The sequence below is a fragment of the Panthera pardus genome, unplaced genomic scaffold, assembly GCF_024362965.1.
Source record: "Panthera pardus isolate Hobbes unplaced genomic scaffold, ASM2436296v1 HiC_scaffold_2, whole genome shotgun sequence".
Classification (NCBI taxonomy): domain Eukaryota; kingdom Metazoa; phylum Chordata; class Mammalia; order Carnivora; family Felidae; genus Panthera; species Panthera pardus.
Genome location: NW_026526765.1, coordinates 124,764,919 through 124,777,372, shown reverse-complemented (window position 1 = coordinate 124,777,372; position 12,454 = coordinate 124,764,919). Strand labels below are relative to the sequence as shown.

General features: G+C 41.9%; 1 protein-coding gene across 12 annotated transcripts in view; it reads right to left on the bottom strand.

Annotated features, from left to right (window-relative positions):
• The window catches only part of KLHL3 (kelch like family member 3), a 278,704-nt gene that overhangs the window by 38,574 nt on the left and 227,676 nt on the right, over positions 1–12,454 (bottom strand). For all 12 annotated transcript variants that reach the window (XM_019424266.2, XM_019424267.2, XM_019424270.2 and 9 more), the window contains one exon: positions 259–375. In XM_019424266.2, the coding sequence (XP_019279811.1) occupies positions 259–375 (117 nt within the window). The remainder of the gene's footprint in view (positions 1–258; positions 376–12,454) is intronic.

Genomic DNA, 12,454 nt, shown 5'->3' with positions numbered 1-12,454 from the left:
ACTAAAACCTAAGTGTCTTATTCTCAAACTTACGCTTTTAGACCTCACACTACCATCTAATATAACACTGTATGTCAACTATATACCTCAATAATAAAAATTAAAAACAAAAAAAACCTTTACATTACCATGTCTCACACTTAAGCCAGTGGGTTGGTGCCTTCAGCCTGTGTAAAATACCCATAAACTCTCCAACCACCCCATACATCCAGGGTTGCCCACTGAAGGAAAGCATGTGGTGCTTCACACAGCACTCACCTGGACCAGGTAATCCCTAGGTAAGAGAGGGAGACGGACATGTTCCATCAGTTTTGCCATGTGCTCTAAACGGGTTTCCTTCTCATAATTGATCCATGAAATCACTGCTTCAAATACCTATGAAGATAATCAACACAAGTAACTGTAGCAGAGACAACAGCTCTCAAACAATTTCTTCAACTTGAAAAAAAAAAAAAGTCCAAATCATCTACAAAGTGGTTAACCTAAGGTTCACTATTTAAAATAAAACAAAAATGGAAAGATTTTGTTTACTAGCTGACATCAAAGTGATATCACACACATACACGTTATAATAAACCTGCTACCCCAAATACAGAATCATCAAGGTTCGTTGCAAAATAAAAATCCAGTACCAATGGCTATTTAAAGATAGAAATCCATAGTAACTCTGGACCAAATTTTATAAAGACTGCTTAAGAAAACCAGAAGCCTTGGGGGCAATGCCATCATGCCCCTCACACCCTATCTTCCTTTATCTCCCATATTCAGTTAATGCAGACTAGAAACAGTAAGAATACATTTGCCAAAAGTTGGCTGTAATGGTGAGGATGACAGTGAATGACAGAGAATTTCTGTCAAAAATTTCTCCTTGGTTTAACCTCTCCCTTAAGGAGAGATTTCATTTTTATATAAATGAAAATTGGGCTTGGAACCAAAAAGGAGGCTCTCCTATTTGGATGTTCACCTTCCTCAAAAATAAGTCCAAAATCAAATCCTACACCACCATACACACACAGACAGATAAAATTCAATGTTGATAAGGCTGCGGGGAAACCGGCACTATTTCTGGAAACTTAATTAACACAGCTTTTTAAGAGGGGAAGGAAGAATTTGGCAATATCACTCAAAGACTTGAATGTGCACACTCTTTGACCTAGAAATAACACTTCTAGGGATCCAGCCTACAAAAATACCCACAAAAGTGGGGCAAGCATATGTGTTCCAGGATGTTTGCCACGGCATTTCTGTAATAAAATAAAAAAGGAAACAACCTAAAGCTCACTAATGGAGAAATTATTTAACTAGTATACATACTATCGGATATTTTCAGCTGGTAAAAAGAATAAAACAAAACACCTTCTTACGCCAGAAACCAAGAAAGTGCTCAAAGATTACGATGGACATGTCAAATGGACATAAAGCCAACAGATGAGGCTTTCATTGTCAACATTTGGGATAATATAAACATCAAAGAGAATAATGAAGAAATCAGATTAATGCTTCTTGCTGAGGTGGCGTGGGAGAATCCCTGGGAAGGTGCCAAAGGAAATTTGGCAGGGAGGGTAATGGATACGTTCTGTATCTCGATAGGGTGGGAGTTACATGTACATATGCATTTGTGAAAACTAATTAAACTTTATACTTAATATCTATAAATTTCACTGTAAGTCTTAACTCAATTTAAAATATTCTCAGTTAAAACAAAAAGACAGGGGCGCCTGGGTGGCTCAGTTGGTTGAGTGTCTGACTTCGGTTCAGGTCATGATCTCACGGTTTGTGGGTTCGAGCCCTGCGTCGGGCTCTGTACTGACAATTCAGAGCCTGGAACCTGCTTTGGATTCTGTGTCTCCTCTCTCTCTGCCCCTCCCCTGCTCATGCTCTGTCTCTCTCTGTCTCTCAAAAATAAATAAATGTAAAATAAAAAAAAAATTTAAACAGAAAGACAGTAATGGGTCATAACATAATGAACAAAAAGGAATCCATGAATCCCATAAGGATACTTTAAAAAATGTGGAAGGGCTCTTCTTCACAGACAAACGCCAGCTAATAAAGGTAGAAGAAATGACAAAAACATTACTTTGCAACCACCAATTAATAACTGATAGAGTAAAGCTCATCAGTAGATGCTCGAATCACTGTGCAAAAAACTGTTGGGGAACACGACACAGTTTTCAAAGTATCACCTCGCTGATTACTTACTCATTACATGGGGTAGGGGCAGCCTCAAATGGGGAAATTTGACAGATAAGTGATCTAAGTTAGTACCAACAATAACAGGACTAACTTACATCACATTCTTGATCGTGATTTAATGGCAAGGATACAGCAGATACAGCATCCCCTAGAGTAGTCTCTTCCTAAAATGTTTAACCTGAATCTTAATAGCAAGGAAACAATCAGATCAGATAATTCCATGTTTGGAACATTCTGCAATACAGCTGGCCTGGATTCTTCAAAACCATTAATATTATGAAAGACAAAAAAAGACAGGGAGATAGTTCTAGATTAAGTGGATTTAAAGTCTTGAAAACTAAATGTAATGCATGATCCTTGATTGGATCATGGATTTAAAAGGAACAATCTATAAAGGACTGTCTTGAGACTGCTAGAAAATGTGAATGCTGACTAGGTATTAGCTAACATCATTGTATTAGTGTTGAATTTCTTTGGTATGATAATGGTTTTATGGCTAAAAAAGACAATTTCCTTGTTCTTAGGAGGTGCATACTCAAATACCAGAGGGGAAATTCTACAATGTCTGCAATTTATTGTCAAATAGTTCAACAGAATAAAAGATTAAATATGTAGAGAGAAAAGACAAATGAAGCAAAAAGTTAACTGGTGAATCTAAGTAAAGAGTATATGAATGTACACACTTTCAAACTTTAATATAGGTCTGAAATTTTTCAAAATAAAAGCGGAGGGGAAAGGAAAAGAAATTCTAAGGGAAAAGGAAAAATATGACAACAAAATTTACAATGTGGCATAAAGTTGAAATGGAAACTAACTCACAGAAAAAAATTCTCTAATATTTCTAACTCTGACAATATTTCTGTGTATTAATATGTTAATGATGCTTTGAACCTATTTCCTAAATATATACTTAAGTCAGGGTGGGTATACTCAAAATAGGCAAAGAATCGATCAGAAAGGGAACGGAAGGAATGCTAAATGAAAATGGAACAGAAAGAAAAGGACAGTATGTGCATACAGTCTGCTCTCATTTCTGTAAAATATAACCTATATGTGCACAAACATAAACACACACACCATGGAAATCCTCCCTGTCTGGTTCATTTTTTAAAATTAAATCTGAGAGAGCTTTATCCCCCACCCTGATAGCATCAGTTTGTAACAGATCACTCTGTATTACTCCAAATAGCCTTTAAATCCATGAGAAGACGGACCTTGTCTTTTCAATGGCAAATAATACACACTCAAATTTTTTTTTAATTTTTTTTTTAACATTTTTATTTATTTTTGAGGCAGGGAGAGACAGAGCATGAACAGGGGAGGGTCAGAGACAGGGAGACACAGAATCTGAAACAGGCTCCAGGCTCTGAGCTGTCAGCACAGAGCCCGACGCGGGGCTCGAACTCACGGACCGTGAGATCATGACCTGAGCCGAAGTCGGCCGCTTAACCGACTGAGCCACCCAGGCGCCCCTCAAATATTTTTTTAATGAATGAATGGACACATGAGTTTAGAATAAGCATGTGAGAAGGCAGTGGAAATTGTCCTGGCTGGAGCAGAGAGCAGGGCTGGGTAAGAAGGGACTGGAATCAGGGCAGGGATGACAGAGCCAGGCCAGGGACCATAAAAAGCTGGAGAAGTCTGGCCGATGAGGTGGCGGGCAACCACAGTTCCGTTCTGCCTTGTGTTATGGTTATCCAACTTTCTTCTACTCTGCTTTACTAGACTGTGAGATCTTGCAAGGTGAGACATGTCCCTCCCTGCTCAGTCTGCAACTCCTGCTGCCCAGCACAATGCCAGGCACAGAGCAGGTGGCCAGCTGACAAAGCTCAGCAGAAGAATGCACTGCCGGTCTTAGAGTGGGTGGGATTTACTCACCAGGCCCTTCCCTATCAACCACCTTAGTTTTCGTCATAAAAGCTAAAAAGCAAGCTGAGTCTAATGGAGTCGATATTAACCTTATCTTTATTTTTGGCTTGACTTGTCTAACTGGTTCCACTTCGTTGCACTGTTTACCTACTCAGCTGTGAAAGCCACAGCACTGGGCAACAACAGTGACCTTCTCGGCGGCTAGAGAAGGCCACGTGTTTTTTTCAAAGAGACTTTATGCTTAGAAAATAAGTAAGCAAATCAACTTCCAATTAGCTTTAGTCTTTAATGTGCCTAAAATAATTCCCAACAGGCCCTCCTGTCAAGGGACTGGCAAGAGGAAACAGCAGCAGGAGTCAGTATTTACCATGTGCGAGGCTCTGTACCACACTCTTCATGGACAACGCGACCCTGGACTCTTCTGAGAGCCCAATGGGCAGACACTCTTACCCCTTATTAAATGACTCGCCCAAGTCCAGGGCCACAAAGCAGCAGGGCTGGGGTCCACACGAACCCAATGCCAGTGCTCGTTCTCTTACTTGTGCCTCTTACAAGGTGCACAGTGCTCGTGCCTCTTACAAGGCAACTTGTTCTCAGTTGCCTCTCACAGGCCTACTGCAGTGGCTGGCAGACTACAGCCCACAGGCCACATTCAGCCTGCCACCTGCTTTCATAAATAAAATTTTACTGGAGCACAGCCACACTCACTCGTTTACATATTGTCTGTGGCTGCTTTCACACTGTAACAGCAGAGTTGAGACTCTATGGCCCACAAAGCCTAAAATATTTACTATCTGGTGCTTTATAGGAAAATGGTGTCAATCCCTGGTCTAGGAAACCTAAGCAGAGACCCTGTGGCTTCAAACACAGGACAGAGTGATGTCTACACAGATGAAAATATTTTTTATGGATCCCAGGATGAAATAATCAGCTGCCACGCTTAGGGTTTTACTTTTAAACAAACAAAAACAAAACAAAAAGAGCATCATTTCCTCACTGCTTCATATTCCAAAACCAATCTCTTGAGTGCTACAAGGTTGCTGGGTCAAAAAAAGATGTAAAAAATCAAATTTCATAGTCCTTGGCTCCCCACACTTTCAACGTAAGCACAAGCCTTGGCCGGAACACCAGATGAAACTGACCCTCTACCCCCGCCCCCAGTGATGCAGGCAGCCATGCCATACTGGACCTGCACGCTGTGAGTGGGGAGCACCGGGGCACTTAACAGCCATTTTCAAAATGTGTTCTGAGAGTCAAGAAATGGGGACTCAAGTTAAAAATAGGTAGGACAGTGACTTGGCAAGTAAAAAGGTCCAGTTGAGGGTGACTCACAGCAAAGCATAGGATGGAGGAAAAGAAGCCAATTTTGACAAGATCAGGGAAGAAAACAGGTTTCCTCACATGGACTTAATTTGCTACTTAAGATTTAAGAGAGGCTAATTTTAATAACAACTAATAACAACAGGCACAGTGCTATGCATTTTGCATGCATGATCTCATTTAACCCACCCCAAATCCTGTGAAATAGGTTATCACTGTTCACATTTTACAGATGAGGAAACAGCCTCAGAAAGGTTAGTGTCCAAGGTCACAGTGCCAGGAAGTAGTGGATCTGGGATGTGAACTCACCTCCAAATGCAAAAACCCAAGGTCTAACATTATGTAATATTGCATGTCAGAGGCACAATTAGTTGGAAAACCTGGGCAGACCACTGAGTTGGGAAGTATGTTCCTCAACCCATAATCGTAATTACACCTGCCACGTGCTCCTAGGACATTCCTCCCTAGATACTCTTTTCTTTCTCAGAGATAGAGCCAATAGCATTTGCTGAATTCACTGTCACGATTTTCAATCAAGAAGACAGCACTTCTAGACACAAGAATGATTTCTGTCAGATTTCGGATGGTTCTTAAACTAAAGCTTAACAGGACTTAATGTGAACCATACTCTGGCCTTGCTGTCACATGCCACACCAGGGACAGTCAGGAGCAGTGGTACAATGGAGCTGGAGCTCACCATGCATGTTTCTTCCCATCTTGGTGTTTAGTGACATACACCAGTAGTCTGAAATCAATCTTGAGGGAAATATTTAGACCATAGAAATTAGCAAATGAATCAGCAAACAAATCAGGGCTTTCAGATTTTTTTTTTTTTTTTTTTTTTTTTTGAGAGCGAGTTGTTAAAACATTTACCAGCATACCACTGGCTGGGTGATTTCCTGGTCGGAAGGCTCCCCAGACTCTAGAAAAGCTACTCAGTTGCACTCATCTTTCTGACAGTCCCATCATCTTCAGGTTTTATAAGGCACTTCACAGCTCCTTCTGGTTGTTTCATTTCAGACCCGCAAGGGCCCTGGGAGGCAGCTAGAGTCACTCATAAAAGAGAAAAATGAGGCAGAGAGTGGGGAAGTGGTCTGCCCAAACATTACCCAGTGAATTGGTGATAGGGCAGCAATGAGAACCACTGGCTTTCAATCAACACTTTGACAGCACATTCGTCCATAACACATTTCATAGTTTGTACCTTATATTCATTTCTGTACATATTTGATAAAATCTATTTCTGTACATTTTTTATAAAATCTGTCTCCCTCATGTGATTTTTAAGTTCCACAAAGGCAGGGACCTTATGCCGATCTGTTCACCAATGTCTCTTGTGTGAGTAACGCACTATGTGCCACATAGAAAGCACTCAATAAATATTTACTAAGAGAATGAATTAGTCAAAGTAGGAATGGCTGGGTATATGGTTCTCTTCCTGTAGCAGCACACTGCAAAATACCTGACTTCATACAAACAACAAAAAATGATGGTAAAACTAAAACAGTGATATCACCTTTTGCTGGGAAGTTGTTCAGCCTTCCACTCCTGCCTACAGCCAGGATAAAGATATGCAGTCTGACTTTGCACAGGAGAAGGAGAAGGACTGAAGCACAATGGTTTGACAGAAACGCCTGCAAGCTGAAAGACGACTTTGTGGCATTAATCTTACAAATGAATGGAGCATGACAGAGGGATGGAGAATGCCTTGCAGTCAATATGGTAGATAGAGCAGAGTTGGAAGGAATCTTCCCCTACAGCTCCAAACACACAAAAGTGACATATTACAAAAATAATAAAGCAAGTCAAAAGCAAGAGGGAAATGCCTGAGTGCCTTAAATCAGAAAGAATTCAAGTCTATCAGCTGAATGGAAGCTGAGGCCAAAATGGCTCACAGGCCTGGACGATTCAGACGTGGACTTGAATGGTTCAGAACTGGTTTCTATCAGGTAGACTGTCGAGGCCACAGGCTCCTTATGGACAGTGTCACCCCACCCGCAGTCCCATGGACCAGCACTAGATGAACTCCACCCATCTGCTATGGCAAGGGGGGAAGGAAGCTCACCATCTCCTGTCAGCTGGGAAGTTAAAAACCATGTCCTCAAGAAATGAGAACCCCAAGCTCACACTGCATACAGATATGGGGTCTGAAGTGACATTATCCAGATGGTACAGGGGATACTCAAGACAAAAAGGAATACAGAAACAGTTTCCAGGAGCACCTGGGTGGCTCAGTCAGTTAAGCCTCCAACTTCCGCTCAGGTCATGATCTCACAGTTCGTGAGTTTGAGCCCCGTGTTGGGCTCTGTGCTGACAACTCAGTCCGCTTTGGATTCTGTGTCTCCCTCTCTCTCTCTGCCCTTATTCTGCTCATGCTCTATCTCTCTTCCAAAAATAAATAAACATTAAAAAAATTTTTTTAGAAAGAAAGAGAGAAAGAAAGGAAGGAAGGAAGGAAGAAAGAAGAAAAGAAAGAGAAAGAAAAAAGAGTTTTCAAACCAGTTAACCTGCCCTAGAGGGGGATCTTCACACCCAGACTCCCATGGATAAAACATCCTCTGAAGATGGCCTCACAATCAAAAATTATACATCACTAACGAGAAGAACTGCAAAAAGGAAAATCAACGGATACAATAAATCATTGGATAATTGGGGCAACCAAAGAAAACTGGCCTCAAGACTGACCATGCAATGCAGTCCTCAGAATACTAGGGGCAGGAGACATTCTGCAGTAAAGGAGGTTCTGGGACCAAATGAGCCTGGAGAACACATCATACGCACCTACAAATCTCTTTCAGAGATTTAAAAACTCATTAACATATTAAAACTCTGACAGGTCCTTCACTTTCTTAACCTGGTTCCTGTGTTTTGCCACTGTCTCCTAAATGTATCAGACCTGAGAACTTTTTTTTTTTTTTACCTAAATACCTACAAACATCTCACAACACTGCCGTTTTACAGCACGTAGGTGGTAACCTAGAGAAGAAAGTCATTACCCCCTAAGCTTTCCATTTCCAGCCTCATCTCCCACTACCTCCCCCAAAGACCCTAGACTCTCACCACACAGGTTACTTTTCCCCCAAGAAGAACAAAGCATTCCAAACTTCCACATTTGTATTCCTGTAATCCCTTCAATCTGAATGGCTTCCTAAAATCCCACTCTTATTCTCCGAGTTTTACCTCCAATATTGTCTTTTTTATGATGTTTTCCACACCTAACAATGTGGAATAAAACACTCCAGGGTGCTTTCCTTGAACTCTGATTTCAGGCAACGACTTCTCTCAGCCACATAAGGATACATGTTTTGTATCCAGACTGCAAGCTCTTAAACAGTCCTAAGTGTCACTCACCTCTGTCTCCCTGTCAGGGTAGACAGGCATTAATAAACAGCAGGAGCATGGGAGGCAGACACAGCTTCAAATCACAAAGCTATTTTTTTAAAGTTTATTTATTTATTGTGAAAGAGAGAGAAAGAAGCAGAAAGAGAGGGAGAGTCAGAGAATCCCAGGCAGGCTCCACACTGTCAGTGTAGAGCCTGATGCAGGGCTCAAGCCCACAAACCATGAGATCGTGATCTGAGCCAAAATCAAGAGTCAGACACTCAACTGACTGAGCCACCCAGGCGCCTCTCAAATCACAAGACTATTTATTGTTAACATGCCTTAGTTTCCTCCTCTGCAAAATGGAGACAATAGTCTCTGCCTTGGGAGTTAGTGGGAGAAGCAGATATGATGTGCTGAACATTATGCCGGGCAAAAGAAGTCACAAGCAAAGCATACATTCACCAGCATTCCATTTATATAAAGTTCAAAAACTGGCAAAACTGATCCATGAGAAGTCAAAATAGTAGTTATGTTTCTCGGGGTGGGGGGCAGTGTTTCCTGATCTGCATGCTAGTTAGGTGGGTATTTCACTTTTGTAAAAAGTTGAGCTGTGTGCTTCTTATTTGGTCATGTCTCTGTGAACTTACTTCAATACAAATGTCGCTTTGAAAAAAAAAATAATGCGTGAAATGCACCTGGAGAACAGTGGGCAGTCAAGGTAGATTTGGGACCATAGTGCTGTGGTATTCTGCTCATAGGTGTTCACTGAATTGCACTTTCCAAAGGAGAACAGTAAAAGGAGTAATGCCAGCACCAGGCCAGATGGTTGCATGCAGGCTGAGAAGCTGGCAACTCTTAACTGTTGACCTCATAGTAAGGCGGGGGCGGGGCAAGGGGGGCTTCCAACAGCTCAGGCTCAGCAGCAGGATGCACCTGCTCAATCACTGGATAATATCTGGGCAGCAAGCATTCAAGTCCAACTTACTGGCCAAGGAGCTCCAGCCTGCATCCTCCACCTCACTGGCTGGAGAGGCTAGGTGTTCAGGCAGGAGCACGTGCAACAGCAATGATCCTGGGAGACATGGGCCCAAACACTTTCAGAAGATACCAGAATTTGGCTTCTGATCAGTTTTAGGACACAACAGCACATTAAATATGTGATCGCATGGAGAGAACCTAAGCTATAGTTCTCATAATACATACTTGACACTAATTCTTTAAGAGGCCTAACCAATTTCTTCCTGACCTGTATCTAAACTGTGGGCCATTTCCCTGAAAACTCCACTAGTGTTCCTTAAGAAGGCACTGGAATTCTTGAGAAGTAGAAATGTATTTACCAGCTAAGAAAGCAAAGATTCAGAAAAGTCCACTAACCAGCAATTTGGTGGAAAACTGCGCTAGAACTCGAAAGTCATCTCTCTTCTCCTTAGAGTGGGTCTGTCCTGGAAGGTTGCTTACCTGGGTCACAGAAGCTGCCCATGGTGACAGCCAAACTCTGGGTCTCAACAGGGAATACAATAAACGGACTATCTGCTCACAGGCTTAGCTCTGACCCCTGACACCTCCATGTAGAAGCAACAGGTGACTGTGCGGGGCGTACTCCTGGGTGCCTTCACGCTATCTTGGTGGGGAGTCGGGGGGAGGGAGGGAGGTGGGAGGGGTTCTACCTAAAGAACTTGTGATTTTGTAACTCCTACCAGATCCTTTTGTCTTCCCTCAAATAACAGGAATTTCCAAAACTACATGAAGGAAAAACAGGAGAGAAAATGGCAAAGATCCATGTATCCTCTGACCTCTCTCGTTCTCACATTTGTCCCTCTTCTCTGGAAAAATATGAAAATTATTCCTATAACCTTGGCTGGCTCAGGGCAGTGTCCAGCTCCAGTCTGCCTTTTCATTCCCTCAGGGAGTGTCTGCTTAGCACCTCCACAGTGCCTCTGGTGGCTCTGTGACACAGAGATGGCTGAGGTAGCCCCGCAGCCCTCAAGGAGTTTGAGGCTAGAGGAGGAGAAAGGCATGAGCAGGCACAAGTGATGTAGGAGGAGGAATGGTATGTGAGCCCTAGGAGAAGGCCAGAGAGGGCCAAGGGGCCTGGGAATGCCTGGAAGCAAGAGGCAACTCCATTCTCAGCCCCTGCTACGTACCAAGCTCCAGATCACACAACCACCCAGACCATTATGGGTCCTGGGAAGAGCCTCCCCTTGAGAAAGGCCCCAGTCCACAGTGAGCAGCAGCAGCAGTAGTAGCAGGAGTAACAGTATAGCAGCAATAATAATAGCAGCAATAATCATATCTTACAAGAATGAACATTTCCTGTGGGCTGAGAACTTTTCACGTGGCATCTGATTTCATTCTCAGAACAACTCTAGAAGATACTATACTATCATTACCCCCTCTTATAGGTGAGAAGACTAAGACATAGAGAAGATCTTTTACTCATTCCTCCAACAAAATGTTTTTGTTTATGTGTCTACCGTGAACCCGATACTACACTGGCAGTGACCATAAGACAGAAAATCCGTGCCTGTAAATGGTACATACATCCTGGTGGGAGGCAGATAACTTGCCCGAAGTCACTCAGCTTGTTAGAGCCATGGCAGCAGGATTGGAACCCAGCCACTCTGACTGCAAAACCTGTACTTTCAAACTCCCGACAAGCAAACTGACCAGATTTAGCCACAGTCCCTTATAATCATCATTATTAAAACACCACATTCACCCTATTTTAAGATACATAGTTTTTTTGCATTTTAATATTTGAAATCCGGCTGCCTTTTTTAATATATGCTGAAAGAACCCTGTGGGCTGTAGGCAAAGAAGTCATAATATAGCTGATTTGCTGTTCAAGCACGGATTCAGCTGAATACAGGTTATTTCGTTACTAGTGCAATTCAGTTTTCTGCAAGTGTTAACATTAAACACAGTTGAATTTTAGCTTAAATTAAGATCCCTGATAATATTTCAAATATATTCCAATAAGTTCACTATAATTTGATATTGAAAGAAAAAGTTATTGCACATGCAAGACATTGCATATTATGAAAAGTAACTAAAGGAAGTAGAAATCACCAAATTTCCTGGAGATCACAGAATTTTCAAAGCCTAAAGAGCTCACATTCAAACAACAAACATCTAATTGTCAAAACTTCCAGCTATTTAACTTCTAACAATATGTAATCAATTAAGGTAAAATGAAACTATGGGTTTCACCAAAGAGAAATCTCAGGCCAAATCTCACTGCTCTATGATAAGCCTCAAAATTATACTGTCAACCTTGGGAGTGCCTGGCTGGCTCAGTCGGTGGAGTGTGCAACTCCTGACATTGGGGTAGTGAGTTCAAGGCCTATGTTGGGTAGAAAGATTACTTAAAAATAAAACATAAAAAATAAATAAATAAACTGCCAGCCTAAAATGTACCAAATGGGGGCACCTGGGTGGCTCAGTCAGTTAAGCTTCCGTCTCTTGATTTTGGCTCAGGTCATGATTTCACTGTTCATGAGTCCGAGCCCAGCGTCGGCGGGGACAGTGTAGAGCCTGCTTAGGATTCTCTCTCTGCCCCTTCCCTGCTCATGCATGCGATCTCTCTCTCTCTCTCCCTCTCTCTCAAAATAAATAAACAAACATTTAAAAAAATAAAAATAAAAGGTACCAAAGGGATCAAGATCATCAGCAATCCACTTTATGAAAAGCAGCACATAACTCTGAAGTTACATATAACTTCTGAGAACCAAATATAATACACAACTTC